Consider the following 20400-nt stretch of genomic DNA (forward strand, 5'->3'; position numbering starts at 1 on the left):
CTCATTGAAGCAGGTGTGCAGGGTTACTGCCCTGGGAACTGCAGGGCACCAGTGGACGTTGGGCCAGCTGCAGACAGGGGTGTGGAGCGGGGCTAGCTCGAGGCAAGGGGGTGTGGGGCTGGCTGCGGGCAGTGGTACAGGGGGTGCGTGCGGCAGGGGCTGGCTGCGGGCAGGGGTACAGGGGTGGCTGGAGACAGGCTGGTGCAGGCAGGGGGTGCAGCAGGGGCTGGCTGCAGACGGGGCTGGCTGCAGGCAGGGCAGGGGCTGTGGGCCAGGTGGTGGGTGCTCATGGGGAGAGCGGCTCAGAGCAGCAGGACACAGCCCAGGCCCAGCAGAGCAGCCAGGGACCCACCAGGCAGCATCGGGAACCCAGGGCCAGGGGTTAGGGGAGCAGCAGCAACAACAGGGCTCGTGCCCAGGGCCAGTCCACATGGCTCCCTCAGCGCAGCATCCCTGGTGGCCGGAGGAGGAATTACATCACTTCCCAGCCGGAGCCCATCAAAGCCTCAGTGCCCCCCGCAGGGAAGCGGGTTAACAACCGGTTCGCGCGAACCGGCTCCAGCTCACCACTGCACGACACCCTGGTGAGGTTGGAAAGTATTATCCCCATTTTACAGATTGGGCACTGAGGCATGAGTGACTTGCCCAAGACCACACAGGAAGTCTGTTACAGGGCAGGAAATTGAACCCTAGTCTCTCAAGTCTTAGACCAGTGCCCCAGCCACTGGGCTGTTCCTGCTGTCCACGAATTGCACGCTCCCTGAATTTGCCAACACACAGAAAGCTGCGCTGAGTAATTGGAGTGGTGATGTGGGAACCCACACGAACCAATTGCCCCTCCCACAAGGGAAAGAAAATGGCCTTTATGCCCCATACCTTTCCAAAAAGAGATACACAAACAATGCTTTCCTCAACCTCATAACAATAAAGGGGGTAGGGTGGGAAAGGGGAAAAGACGAGTGCAACATCCTGATCTTATATTTACGTTTGCTTCATCATGATGGTGCAACCGAAATGGCAACACTGAGTCACAGCTACACGTAATCCTGTGCTGACACATCGTGAAACAAACCTGATCTGTTAGAATACTGTATGTATGTTACATGGATTTCAATACAAATAAAGGTGATAGTACCAGTGTGCTGCAATTCTTTTGTAATGTAAGTAAACGCTAGACGGAACTCAAAGGTTCATATGGTTCTAGACGGGACAGATCCTTTAACTATTGCAATCTCCATTTGTACCTGTCACGCAGCATTATTTCCCTGCTTTTAAAAAAAAAAAAAAAATAAAAATTAATTATTTTCTTCCAGAATCCAACAGCCCCTCTGATTTTTAGAGAAAGTGGAAACATAGCTTCGTTTTGAACTTTAGTTCCAGAAATACAAATATCAGGTCTAAATAGCAAAACAATTATCTTACATAAGTGTTAGTCAGTTGTACTAACCTGTGATTAAAAATTCACGCCTCAGCACTTGCTCTCATCTTTTTCTGAAATTACATTTTCCATTTCCTAGGCTTTGACCTCAGGCAATGGATTTTTGAAGCAATCGTGTCTTGAGATTTTATTAATGTTAAGTATAAACATTGCAACTTTAAGAGAGTGCTTTGTTTAATAAATACCTAGCAATCAAATGTAACAAAAGGAAATGCAAACAACATAGGCTTTTACTAGAAGTTGCAGTTTTCACAGGCACTGTACTCTGAGATCTCAGCTATAAAAAGTTTTATTTTCCATTGCTGTGTGTGGGTGGACATAGGGTATTTTCTAATTTTTTGTATTGCGGTTACTACCACTGCTAACCTGTCAGTTGTCCATACCTTAGAAAGCTTGTAATGCCCTGGTAGGAAGCATTAATTCATCGTAACTTGGAAGAGCCTAGGTTTTGTCAAATTATGTGTAGTGACTGTAGCTCAAGAATTGCAAAGAGGTTTGGAAAAAAGGGAAAGACATAACAGGAAGAGACGAAGAATAAAATCTCTCTTCTCCTTTCTGCCCCTTGACTCGACTGCCCTCTGCATTTTCTTTCTAAAAGTGGCCCAAACTCCTCCTTCCCAGATTTTTGTCCAGTTAGTCTTATTTATGTTGTTTAAGCCATTCTTGTTAGGGCATAAGTAATTGGCCCAAGGGAATGGATGGGGAGGAGTTTGTTAATCTAGGCTGCCTAGCTGTCATGGTGATAGGTAATCCCAAAAAAAAGTGAAATGAAAAAAAGGGGGGGGAACCAAACCACTCCCTCCTGCTTCAGAAACTTGTGGGGTGGGGGTGAGGGGTGGGGAAAGAGCTAAGTGGAAAAAACTCTGCAGCCTTGTGCAGTTCCCCACTGATTATCTCTTCGGGTGCGGAAGGGGATTCCGGGGCACATGGAAGTATACAAAGATCCAGAGGATCCTCAGGACATCTGAAGTGGTCCAGGACACTAGCGGAGACGATCAGTGAAACCTCTGACCACCCTGATTCTTACAGTAAATGTGAAAATGGAATTTCCCAATAATTCTTTACTTCCTTGAAGTTCTAAGTCTAGAGAAGGCTTCTAAAAGAAACACCATCCAGCATTAGTCATACTCTTTTGGTGAAACTAGACTAGTCCCTGCTTGCACTGACTTCTAGTATTCATTATGATGTTGCATACTTTGAGGTACTTGTCCCACCTGGATAATCAGTGGAGATTTCCCATGTGCTTTAATAATTTCCTGTTCTTTTAACTAAGTTAGTTGTGTAACATCAATAGTACACCAGGCTTTGATTCAACATTATTAGTGTTTCGCCATTTTAACGTCTGGTATTTTACCACTTAGTTATCTGCCCTAATCTTTAACATAAAAAGTATTAGGCTAAACTTATTGAGAATGTTGGTTGTGTGCAATTTATTCCGTATATAGGATGCTTCAGTTATTGAACATAGCCTTACAAGTTAAGCATCTAGCATCTACTGTACAGCATTTTGCTGTATTTGTAGTGTTTTGGGGTCCTAGAGGATGGAAAATAATGAAGCAATAGAAGATGATCATATTTATTTTATAATATATTTAAAGCTTAAGATATTGTCATGGTTATTTTTAGTAAAAGTCAGAGGGGTTGCTGTCAATAAACAATAGTTCATGCAAGTCCAAGCCCTGCTGCCCAGATGGGGGAGGGCCGACAGCTAGGGCCTCGCCTCCCTGGGTGGGAGTGTCTGACAGCTGGAACTCTGCCACCTGGGACTCGCTCTACCTTGTGGGGCTGACAGCCAGGGCCCCGCCATGTAGGGCTGAAGTTGCGGAGGTCACCAAAAAATCACAGAATCCATGACCTCTGTGATGGACTCGTATCCTTTCTTAGATTTAATCAATCAGATAATGCAAATAGGTCCTGATGCAGAGCCTATAGATGTTAATGGAGAGATTCCAATTGACTTCTATGGGCTCTGGATCAGATCCCTAGCACAGTTGTGTTTTAAAAACACACAGATTATCAGTGTTAGCAGGGTTTGTTTATAATGGTTTCCCTGACCAGTATGGAAAGATCTCTTATTTAGGAGGAAAGTCTGATAGAAATCACGTCCCTCTCAATAAATTCCAAGTAAAATTAAGTCTCGAGTGATTTTGTGATAGAACTCTCAAATATTTGGATTTTTTTTTTCAGGCGTGGCTTAATTTTACTTAGAAATTGCTGTCAGCCCCAGGCAGCTGGGGCTCCCGCTGTCAGCCTCCCCGTCCCCTGCTTGTGGAGCTTACAGTGGGAGTGCCAGAAGTGGGAGACCAGCCCCCTGTCCTGGGAGGGTGAAGAGCCCTAAGAGGGGTAGAGGGGAGGCTGGAGGGCTGAACTGTGGCCTGCCGAGGGGTGGGGTGGGGGGCTGACGAGGGTGAGAGGGTGCTATTGATACTGGGTTATGAGCAGATGGAGTGAGTGCTGGGAGGGTGAATTGAGGGCAGTGGGGTTGATGGGGTAGGGGCTGACCTGATGAGGTGGTGATGCTGGGGTTTGAACTGAGGGGGGCTGGAGGACAGGATTAATTGCTAGGCAGGAGACAGGCAGATGTGGGGGATGAGCTCCTGGAGCAGGTGTCAAAATCACCTTATCCAGTACATGTGGGAGAGTGGGGAACACTAATTGTCACATGCACACACCTGGGGATGGGCAGGAGGAGTTAAAAAAAAAAAATCGAGACTGACCTAAAAAACACAATCTTTAAAAAAAACACAACAAAACCAAACGATTTTTGATATCTTGAAGTTGGCAATATGGAGTCTGATTCTCAGGAAATCTACACAGTAAGATATAGATCAATCTAATACACAGTCTACTCGGATCAGGAAATCACAGAGCTGGCGTGTAAATATGCAGTTTTTTGCATGGCAGCTAGATCACAGCTCACTTTTCTGCCATTTGTCTTTCATCAAAAAGTTTAAACTGCCTGCTCAGCCTTTTTTTACTGGTCTTCTGGGAAGGATAATCCCAGTCTACTATACCATGTCTGTGGAAAACCATCACCTGACATACAATTCCCCCCCCCCCCCCCCATTAAAGCTTTTCAAGTTTACGGATCTGAGCACTGGAGGTCAGAAGGGAAATCTTTTCCTTCCTTCCCCTCCTCCCACCCCGTCTTCAAACCCAGTTCCTTCAACCTCTGCCCCAAAAGTTTATTGTATACATGGCTCTTACAGGGCCTGATTCAAAGTCTGCATTGGAGTGAATGGAAAGACTCATTTAATTCAGAGGGCTTTGAACCAGACATTTCATCCAATGAGCTACTGAAAGCACTTCAAAAATATTAATTAATGAAACCTCAGAAAGGAACTGATCCATTCACTTCAATGTGCATTGAAAGTCGTAACCATTGTCTTCACCATTGTCTTCAGTGGCCATTGTATTGGACCTAATATTTGTAGCTAGACAAGCAAAGAGCACAGTAGCCAAGTGGCACGGTTACTAATAGAATACAGGTATTTGTATTCCCAGTCCCAACCAGACCATGCTGGATATGAAGTCTATTTTTGTTCTTTGTTCACTAAGTTAGTCGCTCTCTCAGGGAAAACAACAGACACTGTTGTATGTTGGCACCTCTCCTGTCCCCAAACCAACAGCGACTGCTTGAGTTTTTATGAGAGCTGTGCACTACCGTTTCTCCCTCGGAGAGTGGAGGAAACCAGCTCCAAGAGTAACCCTTTTGCTATGTAACCTTTCTTAAATACCTTCGACTGAATGCCATCACAAAGAGAAACAGCAAATATTGAAAGAGGAATGTGAAGAACATTATGAAAGGGATAAAGCAAGAGAAGGGAAACTGTTCAGACAAGTCTCTCAGAAAGGTGATGTAATATGTACTGTGGGACATAACTAATAGTTGAAATACCTACTTAGAGCTAGAGTAAGTTGTTACCAGAAGGCACTGTTGTCAAAAACAAAGCAGAGAGCAAGAAATACAATTGATTAGTCGGAGCTTGATTTGATAGAAATAGGGTAGGTCTAAAGTTTCAAAGAATATTGTTGAGGCTTAGGTGATTAGTGACTTGATGAGGGGGTTTAAGATCTATGGATGAATGATACTTTATTGGTGTTTTAAAGGGGTACTGTTTTATTATTTTCTATAATCTGTATTTTGGTAGTGCTCAGAGGCCCCAATCAGGATTGGGCCAGGTGCTGTACACACACTCAGGTAAATGCTGTGTACTGTGGTGGCAAGGGTTTACTGCTGTTTAGTCTTATCTTGAAAGTTGCCCTGCATTGTCAGTCTTACCCTCATATTTTTTTTTAGACGAGATCTTGTCTACAGCATGAATAATATTTTCTCTTTGAAAACTCCAACTCCTGTACTGCATGTCCCATTGTAAGCAAAATGCTACACATGCAAACATTGAAAACAAGTAGCTGCCTCTAGAAAAAAAAAATGCATGCATTTTCAGGTGGGCTAATTCATGAATAATGAATAAACGGCAAACAAGTAATAACATATGGGCCATTGTAGATTAATTCATTATTGCAAACATAGCAAGGGTCAGACACCCAGGACTCCTAGTATGCAAGTTATATTGGGGAGTTGGAAGATGTATTGAGAAGAAAGACTGAAATTACTAATTAGTCAGTTGCACTCTTTCTGCAGACTTGGAGAAGTTCAATTTTGTGAAAAATCTGCATTTTTTTTCCCCAATTAATTTAAAGTGGTTGGACAAAATTGGGGATTTTTTCTGTTGTTAGCTACCTGCTGTTTATAATGGGACTTTTGCAATTTCAAAACGTGATGTTTAGTCATAATTACTAACACTTAGCCCTGCTGCAAAGTAGGCATAGGTAAAACACACGTACAGCAGGGGTGATAGTGTTGAGTGTTGCCTATGGTTGAGGAAATGAGTGGTTTTGTTGAATCCCTGAGGATCGTCTTCCCCATTCTTTGCGCCCTACACCCTTGTGGCCCTGTGTTGTTGCCACTTTCCTTTTGATCAAAAGGTGGAAGTTGACTAAGGCGTGGTCTACTTTAGGAAATTAGGTTGTCGTAACTACATTGATCGGGGTGTGAAAAATCCACACCCTCAGCAACGCAGTTAAACCAGCCTAATCCCTGGTGTAGACAGTACTAGGTTGACAGGAGAATTCTCCCATTGACCTAGCTACTGCCTCTCGGAGAACCTACACCAATGGGAGAACCCCTCCTGTTGGTATATGTAGTGACTTCATTGAAGCACTACAGCGGTGCCGCTGCAATGTTTTAAGTGTAGACAAGCCCTTAGTCCATAAATACGAATCCTTAATTAAATAGTTTAACAATAATACATCCAGTAGCCTGCTCTGTTATATTGCAGTAGCACCTAATGGCTGACCAGGTCATGGCCCCACTGTGTATTGTACAGTGTAACTGACAGTTCTTGCCCCAAAGAGCCTACAGTCTCAGAATTATGCATTAGACACTGAATATACCAGGCCAGGTCCTCAGGCTGCTTTGCATTGCTCCGGGGGTATACTCAGGCCGTAAACCTATTTTAAATTGTCCCCTGGCAGAAATCACTCGAGCACAAGGATGATCCTGCAGTTCCATACAGTTGACATATGCCTTGCCCTCTCCCTGCGGCTAATGCAGCAGAGGGAAGGGGACATGGCTACAGAGAAGGGGATATGGTTGGGACACCCCTATACCGTGCTGATCCTGGGCTGCATTTCTGGCCCTGTGTCTGTTGCAGGCCTTTGTAAGTTAGAGCAGCACGGGGATCAGGACAGTGCAATGGAGAGCTTTAAACCACCTTTGCACATCACTTGACTTGCACTCTGTGCTTTTGGGGCATGCCAGAGGATCAGACCCACAGTGTGTGCAACATCCAGCCCCCTAGGGTGTCTACACTGCAATAAAAATACCTGTGGCTGGCTTGTGTCAGCTGACTCGGGCTCACGGGGGCTTGGGCTGCAGGGCTATAAAATTGCACTGTAGACATTCAGATTTGCGCTGGTACCTGGGCTCTGGGACTCTCTGGGACTCATAGGATAGCCAATATTTTACTCTTTGCATGGGGATCAAACCATCCCCTTGCTTTGCTTGTGTTTAAGGCCAGACCTGAATAAAGCTTTGCTCTTTCACTGTTCCCCTGAAGCTCTAGAGGTTAACAATCCTCTGCTCTTCTTAGCCTACAAATCACAGAGCCTTCTCTCTTGTTCCGTTGCTCTTATTTGTGATTGCCTTTTCTGGCAATAAGATGCCACTTTTGGCTTTGAATTGTACAGCTGAAGCATTTTAAAAAATCAGACCATCCTGGCTGAGAAAACTCAGGCACAATGCAAGGGAGCAGGAGCCAGGAGGAAGCTCAAACCACTTGACTTCATATTAAATCAGTGGCTTATTTGGACTAAAGAAGGATCGGCCCATCAAAAATGATATTGTATCCATTTCCTGAGGGGTGGAATTCTACATCTGCCAGGTTTGCCTCCTACCGGATAATTAACCCTTACTGCATGTGTAACTGCTGGATAGTGGAGGCAAGATTTAATTTTCTGTCATGACCATGGGACTAATTAAAACATTCCTATCAGTTTTTAATGAGCAAGTTGTTACTTACAACAGTGTACCAGCTTAGACTCTCAGTCCCATAAAGTACCAATGGCACATATTGAATCACTGTTAATGAGCTGATTTGGGTATGGTTTCCCTCCCTCCCCCTTAAAATAAAGTAGCTTTTTGGCTACTTTAAAAATGATTGGTTCCTTTCTTCCCACTTTTCTCAGCAATACTGTACACTGTATATGGTGATTAATAGCCACTTATGGGCATGGGCCGGCAAGACACCCAGACATTGTGGAGCCAATCTCTACTATACCTTTTGGTATAAAGGGTCCTTAAAAAGCAATAAATACCCCCTGGGGAAAACCTTCCACTTAAGGGAGCTCCCCTGCCAGTGTCAAACAGCCCTTGCTAGCCCAACTCCAAGCCCTTGGCATAGGAGGTTGTCAGTGGTGGAGAGTAGAAGGAAAGCAAAATGGCCTAGGGGAGGGGTGCGTTCCATTCTGGCTATCTGGGCCTTTGCGAAGCAGAGAGCAAGCTGGAGCAACCCCAAGCCTGAATATACTGGATCAGAGTACTGGCAAAGGGAAAATGCAGCTTAAAGCCCACTTTGCCCCGTTTCCAACCCTGTTCTTGGGCTCTGCACAGGAACAGACTGAGAATTGGGCCCTGCACATCTATAGGCAGACTTCGCTATCTTACTGTTACCATTTTCTGCATATAAGCCTTACACTGCCACTCTCTCATGCACAGAGGCTTACCTTACTAGGTGATGAGTCCCATTTAAAACAATGGGACCCCTTCTGGAGTAAGGTGCTATCACAGTGGAAGTAAGCATGGCAAAATATAGCTCTTAGTTATAAATATTGTAAATGTAAACAATGAGTACAAGTTATTTGCTTAGTGGTTAGAAGCAGAGAGAGAGAGAGAGAGAGAGAGAGAGAGAAAGGGTGGCAGGAGCAGCGTATACATTTTGTTTTTTTTACATGTTTCATTGTATAACTAACTATAACTGAATAAATTGCTAAGGGCTTGCCTCCTGCAAACACTCTCCTACCAAACACAGGATCAGATTGTGCTCACTTCCACCAGTATAAATCAAGAATAAATGAGCGTGTGTGTGTGTGTGTGTGTGTGTGTGTGTGTGTGTGTGTGTGTGTGAGAGAGAGAGAGAGAAAGAATTGGGACCATGTGACAATTACAGGACTGGGCTCTCAGCTGTAATGTGAGAACTGAGCCAAATGGTAATCTGTTTTTCCCTAAACTCAGTATGCAGCTCTTGATCTAATTTTTTCATCTGAATCAACTTTAACTATGCAGCACAAAAGCTCTTTTCCTGCAGTGTAATCTAGTTTCTGATCCCCATATGGAATTATATTTTCTTTTTTGTAAACACCAACCACATGAGACACACGTTTTGGCTTCTGAGGAAAAACCTCAAAGACCATGGGTTATAGAGAACACAATTTCTGTTTTGAAGCAAAGTGGAGTTTTTAGGTTTTTCAGCATTTTTGATTCCCAACCAGTTTCTGCATGCAGAGAAACACAGCCTTAAAAGGCAAATGGTACATGCTCTGGAAACTAATTTTTTTTTAAATTACTTATCTAGTAAAGTCAACCTGCATGATGAAAGTGGCTTGTCACACTAGTGAAATGCATTAGTCACAAAACACACCCTTCACCACTTCAAGAGACTTTGATTATGGTGTACACCGTACTGTGTATAACAGAGCGGCCTTTTTTGTGGGCAGAAAATCCACTCCTCTTTGTGTACACCATGCTATCGGTCACTCCACAGTTTTTCATTATCTTTTTTATATAATCCTAATTTTGCTCTATCAGTCATAGGCATAAAACCAAACCCACCTTTTCATATTTATGGAATGAGCAATTTATTTTCCCTTTTCTCTCCCCCCTCACCCTCCCAATTTAAAACATGTTTAGCTGTGATGTTGAAAGGTTCCAGTCAGCACTGTACAACCTGCAAGGATGACCTTATCCTTGTGACATCTCAAGGGGGAAGAGAAACACACGCTGTAAGTTTGTCAGAGTTAATACACTTAGTAGAACAGAGTCAGCTGAGCAATGGATACCAGGCTTGTTCCTCAAAGCGGAACCCCTGTTTGTTCTGTCAGTTAGCAGCTGGACACTGCAGAGAGCAAGTGCGTGTGGACATGCCGCAAACTGAGGTGATGTAAGGGGTGCTCTAACTTTGGATGATGGAAGAGCTGGCAGGGCTTGGAAAAGCTAGAGCGGCTAGAGTCCTAAGGGAGGGAATAAGGTGAACATGACTACCATTCTACTACAAGCTATTAAACCATCTTAGAGAGGGATCAGGGTGGCCAGCCTTAGGCCTGAGAATTTACAACAAACAAAATAGGGGATTAACAGCAGTGTGTTGCTTCCAGTTTGCATACTCCAAGCAGAATGGAACTGGTGTGTTACATCAGGAGAGGCCAGCCTTGACGTAGCTAATAATAATTTTGAAATACCACCTGAAAACGAGTATTTCTACTTTGTGCCAGAAGAAGAGGGAGCATAGAAGGGCTGCTACAAACAAGATGAAAAAAAGGCAGTAAGGTACATAGTAAATGGGGAGGGTGGGGGCTATGTTTAACAATTAATATTTTATTCTATCTAATCTTGATCCAACCTGTTGAACAGATGAAGAGATTCCCAAGGTTATAAAAGTGTTTTTCAGAGTCAAAAGTTGTTTTCATGAGTAATGGGTAAAGTGAAGTGCAAGGAGAACCCAGCCCTGCCAGTAAGGCAATACCATTCTTTTGTATTACAAGCTAGAGTACTCGGTTTTGGGCGTTGCCTGGGAATACCAAACGTCAGAGTTGGCAGTCTTTTCACATTGCAGGAAAGTGATGAACACAGGCTGAAAGGGGGAGGCAATTGTGTCTGCCAACTTCAGCACCAGGTAGGAAATGGCTGATACAAACCTGATGAGAGGAAAAGCTAAGAGATTGGTCAAGCATAAGTGTTGGTGCTTTACGTATTACCATAGATTCCAACAATTTTACCTCTTTGGAAGAGCATTATGGGAAGTAGGGATAAGACATTGACAAGAGCAGCAGGGTTTTAAGTGTTTAGTGTATAATGTAGGGTAGCTAGAGGAGACAAAACACCAAACACTTTAGAGCTAAATTTCTCTCTCACACTTCAAGTGAACACCAGTATTGCTCATCCACACTGGCATCAGTTGGTCTGACTAGCGTGAAAGGATTGCAACTGAAATTTTTATCACAGGGGATGGCAGATTACATTCTGGAATACTAGAGCATCTTGCTGACTTGCAAAGATGTTGCTTTGCATGCAGTGTAATTCATTGGCTAGTTATTAAATCCTGTCTAAAGGGCTTTTCTTCACCTTTGGATAGTGCTTTTAGAAACTGAGAAGTCTCTCCAATACTTTGATTATTTGGAAGAATATTCATGATAAAACAAAGTGTCTGCAGCTTGGAGATCTGTGTACCAAAGTGTAGTATAGTTTGTAGAATACATTGTCTTTAAAATTAAAACAAAACATCACCACAGAAGCACTACTAGGGCTACTGTATTGTATTCCCCTGAACATGTGCAAGTGTATTGCAGAAGACACTATCCAAAGAAATGAAATTGTAATTTCCTGTTGGAGCAGCAAAAAAAACCCCAGGGTCATCGATTTAAACCAAGAATACAAATGATTTCCTCTGCACAAAGCTGCCAAATGCTTGACATTATTGATTTCCCCCCGCTGCTAACCAAACACTTCTGGTTCTGTGATGTGCATCAACAGATTATTGATAAAGTAAACAATTCATTGAATTAAAAAAAAAACCTGTAGCAGAGACTAGGATCCTTGTAGAAAAGCATCTACATTAAAATAAAAGGGGGTAAAAATATTCTGAAGTTTAATTATTTTGTAGATTCACATTTCTGGAACTTGAGTTTATTTAAACATATAAACAAACCCTGAAAGGACTGAAGAGAACCCTTGCCTTGAGAAGCCAAAAAAGAAAACTTATAAGAAGAGATGGTCAGAATTTCAAGGCACTGGGAAGAAATTAGTGATTGAAATGTAAAAAGATGAGTCAGTCGCACGTTAAAAGCAGTTATTTTAATTTTATTTATTTATTTTTTATCAGCAGGAGGCCTGCGCAGTTGTCTTACATTGTTGCAGTAAGAGCTGAGCACAGCTGAGGCCTGGCCTTGGAATATGTCATTCTGAAGATAGCACGTGTGGTATTAATAAATGTAGAACAATAGTTGCTGTCAAGTTGGTTAGAAGGCAGTAGTTCACTGAATGGGGCCTGACAATGTCAAAAACCATTAGAGCAGAGCCTGAGAGTGTTTTATATGCTTCAGCTGAACCCAAAAGATGAATTGATGCCCTGGATCTGGTTTTAAGGCATCTGTCTACTTTAGAGAGTGTATGGTTTTTTTTGAAGAAGCAGGCAAACAATTGCTTCCCACCCCCAATTTTCTTTTGTCATCTGCATAAACTCAGACAGGAAGAAGACAAGACACAATAGAACAAATTCTGCTGTGATATAAACAGATGCAACTCTACTGGAATCAATTGAGGCTTCAATGAAGTTGCTCCTACTTCCACCATGTCTGAATATGGCCTGTTATTTCTTATGTCCCTAGAGCAGAGTGGCCCACCGGTTAGAGCACTGGATTCGGACTGGGGAGACTTGGTTTCTACTCCTGGCTCTGCTGCTGGGTGACCTTGAGCAAGTCACATCACCAATCTGTGCTTCAGTTTCCCCATCTGTAAAATGGGGCTCATGGTACTGACATCCTTTGTAAAGATCTTTGAAATCTACTGATGAAATAGTTCTATATAAGAGCTAGATTATGTTAATTAGGGAAGAACCAATTGGAAGAGATACTAGCAGGAAGTACACAAACAGATTACCAAGCGATGAAAAAAACAAACACATTAAGCTTCCAAACTGACTTAAAAGAAGGTGTGACTGTTTTCCCCACCTTTGCATTTGTGCCCGTCTACAGAGGAATACAATTAAGAAACATAGTCACTGATTAGTAACAAAGTGTTTACAGGCTCGTCAGTTCTTTAATAAGTACAAACTACAGCTACTATAATTATTCTGCTCCTTTAATAACATACCTCCATGCCATTTGATTTTTATTTTCAAGGTGTCCCATTTCCTTCCCCCCTCCATGGGCAATTATTATATTTTGCTGCTGAAGCAAGCAGTTGTGTCCCTTTATAATGTACATATTATACTTAAACAACTCACACTCAAAAGGGTTTCCTTCTAGGAACTCAAAGCACTTTACATACACAGAAGCCTCACAAACAATCCCAACAGTAAGCATTAGTATGCCCGTTTCTACACGTGGGAACTAAGACATAGAAAGGTTAAGATTTTGGCCAGAGCTACGTAGTGAGTCAGTCAGAACCAGAACTGAGAATAAAACCCAGGAGTCCTGACAGCTCCCTGCCCAACCTTCACTTCCTCCATATGAATTACCTAAGGCATAAATAGATGTAATACTTAATGGGACACAGACACTTCTTTTTTTGTATCAAATGCTTTCATATCTAATTTGAGATCTTTTAAAACAACATTTTTCTATAGTGATTGTATCACCATCTCAGCTCTCTGCACCCACAGAAATGTGGAGATGGCAGTATGGGATTGAACAGGAGACCAGGAAAAATAAGAAAACATACATATGGAAATATTTATCTCTTTATGGTGGAAAACAAAAGTGTTTCCTGTACAGTCTTCAATTTGGGATGTCTGTGGGGATGAGTCTCTTCCACTGTAATTAAAGGAATGATTTCCAGCTAACTTAAACGTTCTTTTGGAATAGAGTATAAACACACCTTATGGACAAACTTATTCGTAAATACTGGAATTTATGATGAATAAACATTTAAAACCCAAGAAACAAATGCTTGGAAGTTTTATAGCATTGATATAAGGGGAATAATAAATGCCATTGGCTAGCCTATTCAAATGCAGCTACATTTGGGTGCCTGACTTGAGAGAGTGTCAAGGGCCTAGTTTCAAACTGTTCAGTGCTTTCTGAAAATCAAGCCCCTTTAAGATCTCTTAGGTTGAGCACCCACAAACTGGGGCCCCACAACTGACTTGCCACTTTTGAAAATCTTACCCACTTACAATATTTAAGAATGTGCCATGCTGTTTGCAGACCCCGAAACAGGACTGTAATACTTTAGATTGGGGGTCAGATCCTAAACTGGGGTAAAATTGTAATAGTTCCATCAAGGAGCCGAGGTTCCATCTGCCTAATGTAACTTCACTGTAAAAAGTGAACTCTGTCTTTGTTCGGCAAGGGGCCTCTTTCGCAGGGTGGTAAGCGTCATTGCGGGAGAGGAAGGAGGAGACCAGTGTGACTGTCCTAATCACTAGCCCAGGAGACCCAGATTCAATTTCTTGCCCCTGCCATAGACTTCCTGTGTGACTTTGAGCAAGTCACTGAGGGTACGTTCCACAGCCCCCAGCTGCGTTAGCCTCCGAGCCTGGGACAACAAAATTGGGCTTGCACTACGGTGCTAAAAATAGCTGGGGGGGGTGGAGGGGCGGGGGAAGAAAGCTTCAGAGCCTGAGCTGTAGCCCAAGATGCAACTTAAATATGTTGTCTACGTAGCTATTGCTAGACGCTCCACAAATTTGGGTTTGTCAATGTGGGCGGAGGCTCACCGCCACTAGCCACATAGGTGTACCCTTAGTCTCTCTCTGTCTCAATTCCCCATCTGCAAATGGGGAGTTAACTCATAGGGGTGTAGTGAGGACATTGAAGATTATGAGTTGCTTAGATACTATGGCATTTGAGGCCACACAAGTATCTAAGATTCAATGAATAAATGAAGAGGTCATAAAAATAATGTAACAATACATTTCTGAAATGCTTCCTTTTATGGAGAGAAGCTGACTCAGAACCAGCTGCCTTTTGGCGACCAACACACCCTTTTCCTTACATGGTCCATGAATGAAGTTATATCATTCTTTAGATTAAGTCAAGGTACTGACAACAGATGTTGAGCGTGTGAAAAATGGCCAGATGTGTGTGGGGTAGTTTCCTTGCCACTTTCCTGCTCCTCTTTGACCTTCACATCTGATCTCACAAGCTCAGTCTATGAACTTCCCAACTTCAGTCTGTCTGAACGAAGTACCTGAGGTTGTAGAGGAATTTTCTAAATATATGATAGAGTAGCTGCCTCTCTGCTTAGAGTACTGTGTTTCTAGGTCACATTCCCTGTTAACCATGTCATGTTGCTGATGTTTCAGACTTATTTTTAAATTGCAATATATTTAAGCTCTATTTTTGCTAAATCCTATTTTTTCTGTAATAGATGTTGCTAGTATTGAATCTGGGCTTCCAGGGTCCTGATTCCATAGCAGGGACCCTGGAAACCCTGGGGTCTCCAGCAGCAAACTAGGGAGGGTTCTGTTGGACCCCTGGCCAGTGTTTCATAGGAACTTTTTCTAAATAGATACATTTCCATCAAACGTATTGATTGGGATGAATCCATATCTTCCATGAAAAAGCTGTTTCTTTGGACAGTTCCTGACCAGCTTTAGTCAGGATCTTTTGTTGGTGCTTCTTGGCACTTCTCCAAAAGAAATATGTAATTTTTAATTTCTTCAGTTTTTCTTGCTCTTTATTGTAAAATTTATCATTTTACAGTAATTTATAAATCTTTTCTGTTTATATATTTTTCCATATTGGGATTGTATTTGCTGAATTAAAAATATATGCATCTCAATGCCTTTAATTTTGGATCAGTATATGTAGCACATCATGTATTGGACACAGATGGCTAGTCAGTGAGCAGATCCGAGCACTAAATAGCTATTACTGCATTCAAAGCACTGCAGCTTCTTTGATTTCTCACTCAACTGGTTTACGAACTCTTAAATTATCACTCGTCTTGCAGATTAAGTGATCATATTCTAGGGAGCTGTGGACAAATAAGATGTATGCATACATCACATTATGAAAGGTTTCAGAGTAACAGCCGTGTTAGTCTGTATACGCAAAAAGAAAAGGAGGACTTGTGGCACCTTAGAGACTAACCAATTTATTTGAGCATGAGCTTTCGTGAGCTACAGCTCACTTCATCGGATGCATACCGTGGAAACTGCAGCAGACTTTATATATACACAGAGAATATGAAATAATACCTCCTCCCACCCCACTGTCCTGCTGGTAGTAGCTTATCTAAAGTGATCATCAGGTGGGCCATTTCCAGCAGGAGAGTGAATTTGTGTGTGGGGGTGGAGGGTGAGAAAACCTGGATTTGTGCTGGAAATGGCCCACCTGATGATCACTTTAGATAAGCTATTACCAGCAGGACAGTGGGGTGGGAGGAGGTATTATTTCATATTCTCTGTGTATATATAAAGTCTGCTGCAGTTTCCACGGTATGCATCCAATGAAGTGAGCTGTAGCTCACGAAAGCTCATGCTCAAATAAATTGGTTAGTCTCTAAGGTGCCACAAGTACTCCTTTTCTTTTTGCACATTATGAAAGTGTCCCTTGCTTGACAGACCATCTCTCTCAAGCTCCTGTTAAGCAGTATTTTTCCTCTCATATCTACAGCACAAGATAGTTGCTAAAGTAACATAATCACCATTTTCCTAAGTAAGTTTCCTATGGTAATTTGAGAGCTGTGCTTTGACACTGGCTCTTGTTAGAGCCAATACGTGGCAGGAATGTTTCACTGGTTCTGTGATAGACGTGCCTGGCAAGTTGGTATCTGTTCAGTTTTCATGGGCATTTAGGGAATTAAGTGTTTAGAACAGAGTGATTCTTTCAAAGCTTTGGGTATGGTTCTTGTGATGTCACACGTGCTTGCAGAGAAACCAGGAAGTCTGCACCTTAGACTTCTCAGGTAAACATCTCAAATATTGTTCAAGTACACATACCAGTTACATTTTAAAATCTGACGACAACAGGTACTTTCTTCCTGTTCTGAAATCTTACTCTTTAAATCTTTTGTAATTCACCTTTAAACACAAGAAGCTAATGTTCTTTATTTTTTTTTTAAACAGAGGCACACAGTTAGGACTGCTAATGACAGATTAGTAGGTATTAACCTATAATGCCATTCTCTAATAACAGCAAATATGGGTCACACTACAGCTATAATTATCCTGCTTCTCCTGTAACACATCCTATTTTCAGGTCTTTACAGTATATCCATAGTGTTTCAATATGGGTAAGTGGTAGATGTATTTATCTTCAGAAATGTCGACGGTGGACCCCCCTCCTCTCCTGCTCTAATCTGTACATAAGCCTTTCATCTTAGGATCTGAAAGCACTTTGCAAATTTAGAGATGGAACCTTTGTGCATCAGTGGGATTTGGGAGAAAAACCAGAAGGATTTGGTCCCTTGGTTCCCTTGTCCCCACTGAGGTAGACAAAATCCATTTTACAGAAGGGTAACCTGGGGCCTGGCAAGACTAAGGAGGGGGGAAGGCATAGCAGTGAATGGAAAGGGGGATAGGTAGCACTGGAAGAAAGAAAAAGTCTGAGAAATGGGAGAAAGCCAATGAGGAAGAATAGAAGAGTAGTCTAGGGAAGGAGTGAATACATGGGGGATGGTGTGAATACAGAAAGCTGAGGGAAAGAAAAGGAAAGGAGACAGCATAACATACATGTATATACACATACATACAGACACACACACACACATATATATATATAAATAAAAGAGAGGGAACAGCAGGTAATGGTGGGGGAGGTGAGGAAGGAGGTTATGAAAGACAATGAATAAAAATAAATGAAGATGAGAGAGAATATGAAAGTGCACATAAAGGAGAAGAGGTTGAGGGAGGGAAGAGGAAGAAAGCTAAAAAAGTTGGAGGGGAAATGGAAAAGAAACCCATCTTTAGCTTATTTAATGATGCATTCATGCTCCTATATTTTAGTGCATTTCCCTAGGTGTGCTATATCTGCAAGAGTTGATAGAGGGATGGGTGGCTATTATGAATTCTTAATAATTATGTTGGCTACCCTAGATATTATAGTTAATTAACTAGAGATAGAAGGCAGAAAATAGGCTAAAATTCACCAGAAAGAGCACACAATCCTTTCACCGATTGGGGTCTAGTTATCTCCCTGTTATATGGAGAGCTAACCCTTGGAAGCATTTTCAGCTTCTAGAGAAGAGTCTGTGGACCCCTGGTAAGAATATTTCAAAGTCAAGTCAGCATATCTACTTCTGTAAATGTCAAAAGTACTCCTCCCGAAACGGGATGGGGAAGAATTAAAAAAAACCCACCCCTTGTTACTCTTCATGTTGATAGTCTGTAAACTTAAGTGACTGAGCTTTTGCTCAAGATAAGTAACTTGTGCAAAGTCTGCATTTGCATTTCAAAATGCACTAGCACAATGTCAGTGAAGATATGTGGAAAAACAGTGAATTAAAATATTACTGTTGAAGCAGACCTATTGCATCTACTTATACTTCCCCCGTTTAGTGACAACACTGTGGAAGAAAGTATTTTGTGGGCATTACCAACAAGCCATCTCTGAAGCCCGGTGTCTCCAGATATGTTATTGGGAGAGAAACCGGATCAGACCCAGCTGCCTTGTACATACCAAACAACTCACTGTTTCGTCTTACAAGAGTCATGGACAGTTATTTCCATCTCATTCTTTTGGGTAAGCTGAATTGGTCACTAGCTGGTAAGAGTGAAATACATGAGGAGATGTATAGTATGTGGGGTTTCCTGGCCATCTCCCTGATCTTGTGTGTCCTCCATACCTAAGTGACTTGTTTTCCCAAAAGTTGACTCTGTAACCTGATCAAGTTCTAATTCAGAGTTGCTGAATTGAAGAGGCAGAGGGATTTTCAAAAAAATGAGTAGGACATAGTGTCAGCTTCCTGAATGTAGGCACTCAGAGCATACTTGAGCACCTAAATAAGTCACCTGATTTCCGACACCAAATGCCTCAGATCTCAACATTTGGCCACAGAGAAAGTGCAGGTGCCACTCTGCTCATTTAAAACAGCACTGTTTCCAAGTATAAAACCTTCTGGCTGACTGGATTTATGGCACACCTATGTATGCTTGTGTTCCACACAAGTATGGGGCCAGTGAGCAGGTCGGAGAATTAATGCAATGATTACATTAGGTTTTGTGCAGCTCCCTCAGTCTTCAGTGTGATTGCTTCCATTATTATATTTGTAGTGCACTAGTTCCTGGAACCCCAGTCATGGATCAGAGCTCTACTGTGCTAGTAACTGTATAAACTGCAAAAAGATAGCCCCTGTCCCCAAAGAATTAAGATTCTGAGTTTTGTCACTTCAGTGATTGTAATTTGAGACATGTACAAATAAGATGTTATATACACACACCCCCTGGTGAAAGTGCCCTTTGTTTCAATGCTACTCTCTACTGCACCTGTGGAGGAGGAGGAATGTTTGGCCAACCTCAATGAGGATAGAAAGATAAAGGTCTTAAATAAATAATCAGAGAGGTGCATATATATCAGAGTCTAAAATCTAAACCTCCTCAAGTGTCAGGGCCTCCCTGAAGCCAACCATCTTTCTCTCTAAAGGTCCTCCAGCTCAGATTCAAAACAAGCCAAAGTCTCATGGGAACAGCTGCTTTTGAGAGAATTCCACCATTTGAGAGAGCTGAAATGAACTTGTGCAATTGTCACCACTCTGGGCTTATTATATTTCAGTGCTATAGAACTCCAAACCTGAGTTGGTCTCAGCTTCAAACTGAACCCTAACCACCACCATCTCTTGGGCCTGGATCTTTACATTACATTTTGATTGTGTGAAATAAAGTTGCCCAGCAATTAGAAGGCTGTGCTTTCAGACTGGTTCTCTGGTGAGAGCCATACATCCATTCTTTTGATACTGCCTATTCAGTATTCTTTCATGTGCATGAATCTCAACCTAGCTTTCCTCTTGATATTAAAATTAAAGACTCTTCCTGCAAAGTAGGTCACTTCCTCCTTTTGTGTCAGTCTTCTTGGAACTTGTGCTTTTCAATAGCAATTGTGAAGAAATCTGCATTTGTTTTTCACAAGCTGACTCACATGCCCTTTAGTGGTCTAACAGATTCCTACCCTAGCTGTGAAGACATCTTTATAGAAAATGGCCGGTAACAGTGAAGTAGAAATATTCATTGCCAATATCGCAAAAAGAAAAGGAGTACTTGTGGCACCTTAGAGACTAACCAATTTATTTGAGCATGAGCTTTCGGGAGCTACAGCTCACTTCATCGGATGCATACCGTGGAAACTGCAGCAGACTTTATATACACACAGAGAATATGAACCAATACCTCCTCCCACCCCACTGTCCTGCTGGTAATAGCTTATCTAAAGCGATCATCAGGTTGGGCCATTTCCAGCACAAATCCAGGTTTTCTCACCCTCCACCCCCCCCCCCACAAATATCCTAACTTCAGGTTGCTGTGCTT

The 20400-nt window shown here is 42.3% G+C and overlaps 1 protein-coding gene across 13 annotated transcripts in view; it reads left to right on the forward strand.

Annotated features, from left to right (window-relative positions):
- Nucleotides 1-20400, forward strand: part of COA1 (cytochrome c oxidase assembly factor 1) — a 131724-nt gene that overhangs the window by 40356 nt on the left and 70968 nt on the right. For 10 of the 13 annotated variants that reach the window (XR_012667138.1, XR_012667141.1, XR_012667139.1 and 7 more), the window contains one exon: nt 18439-18622. The exons of the other annotated variants lie outside the window; for them this stretch is intronic. Coding sequence is in view for 6 of the 10 variants with exons in the window: in XM_048839106.2 (XP_048695063.1) it covers nt 18592-18622 (31 nt within the window). In the remaining 4 variants the exon portion in view is untranslated. The remainder of the gene's footprint in view (nt 1-18438; nt 18623-20400) is intronic. 13 annotated transcript variants of the gene reach the window in all.

Source organism: Caretta caretta, chromosome 2, assembly GCF_965140235.1.
Source record: "Caretta caretta isolate rCarCar2 chromosome 2, rCarCar1.hap1, whole genome shotgun sequence".
Lineage (NCBI taxonomy): Eukaryota > Metazoa > Chordata > Testudines > Cheloniidae > Caretta > Caretta caretta.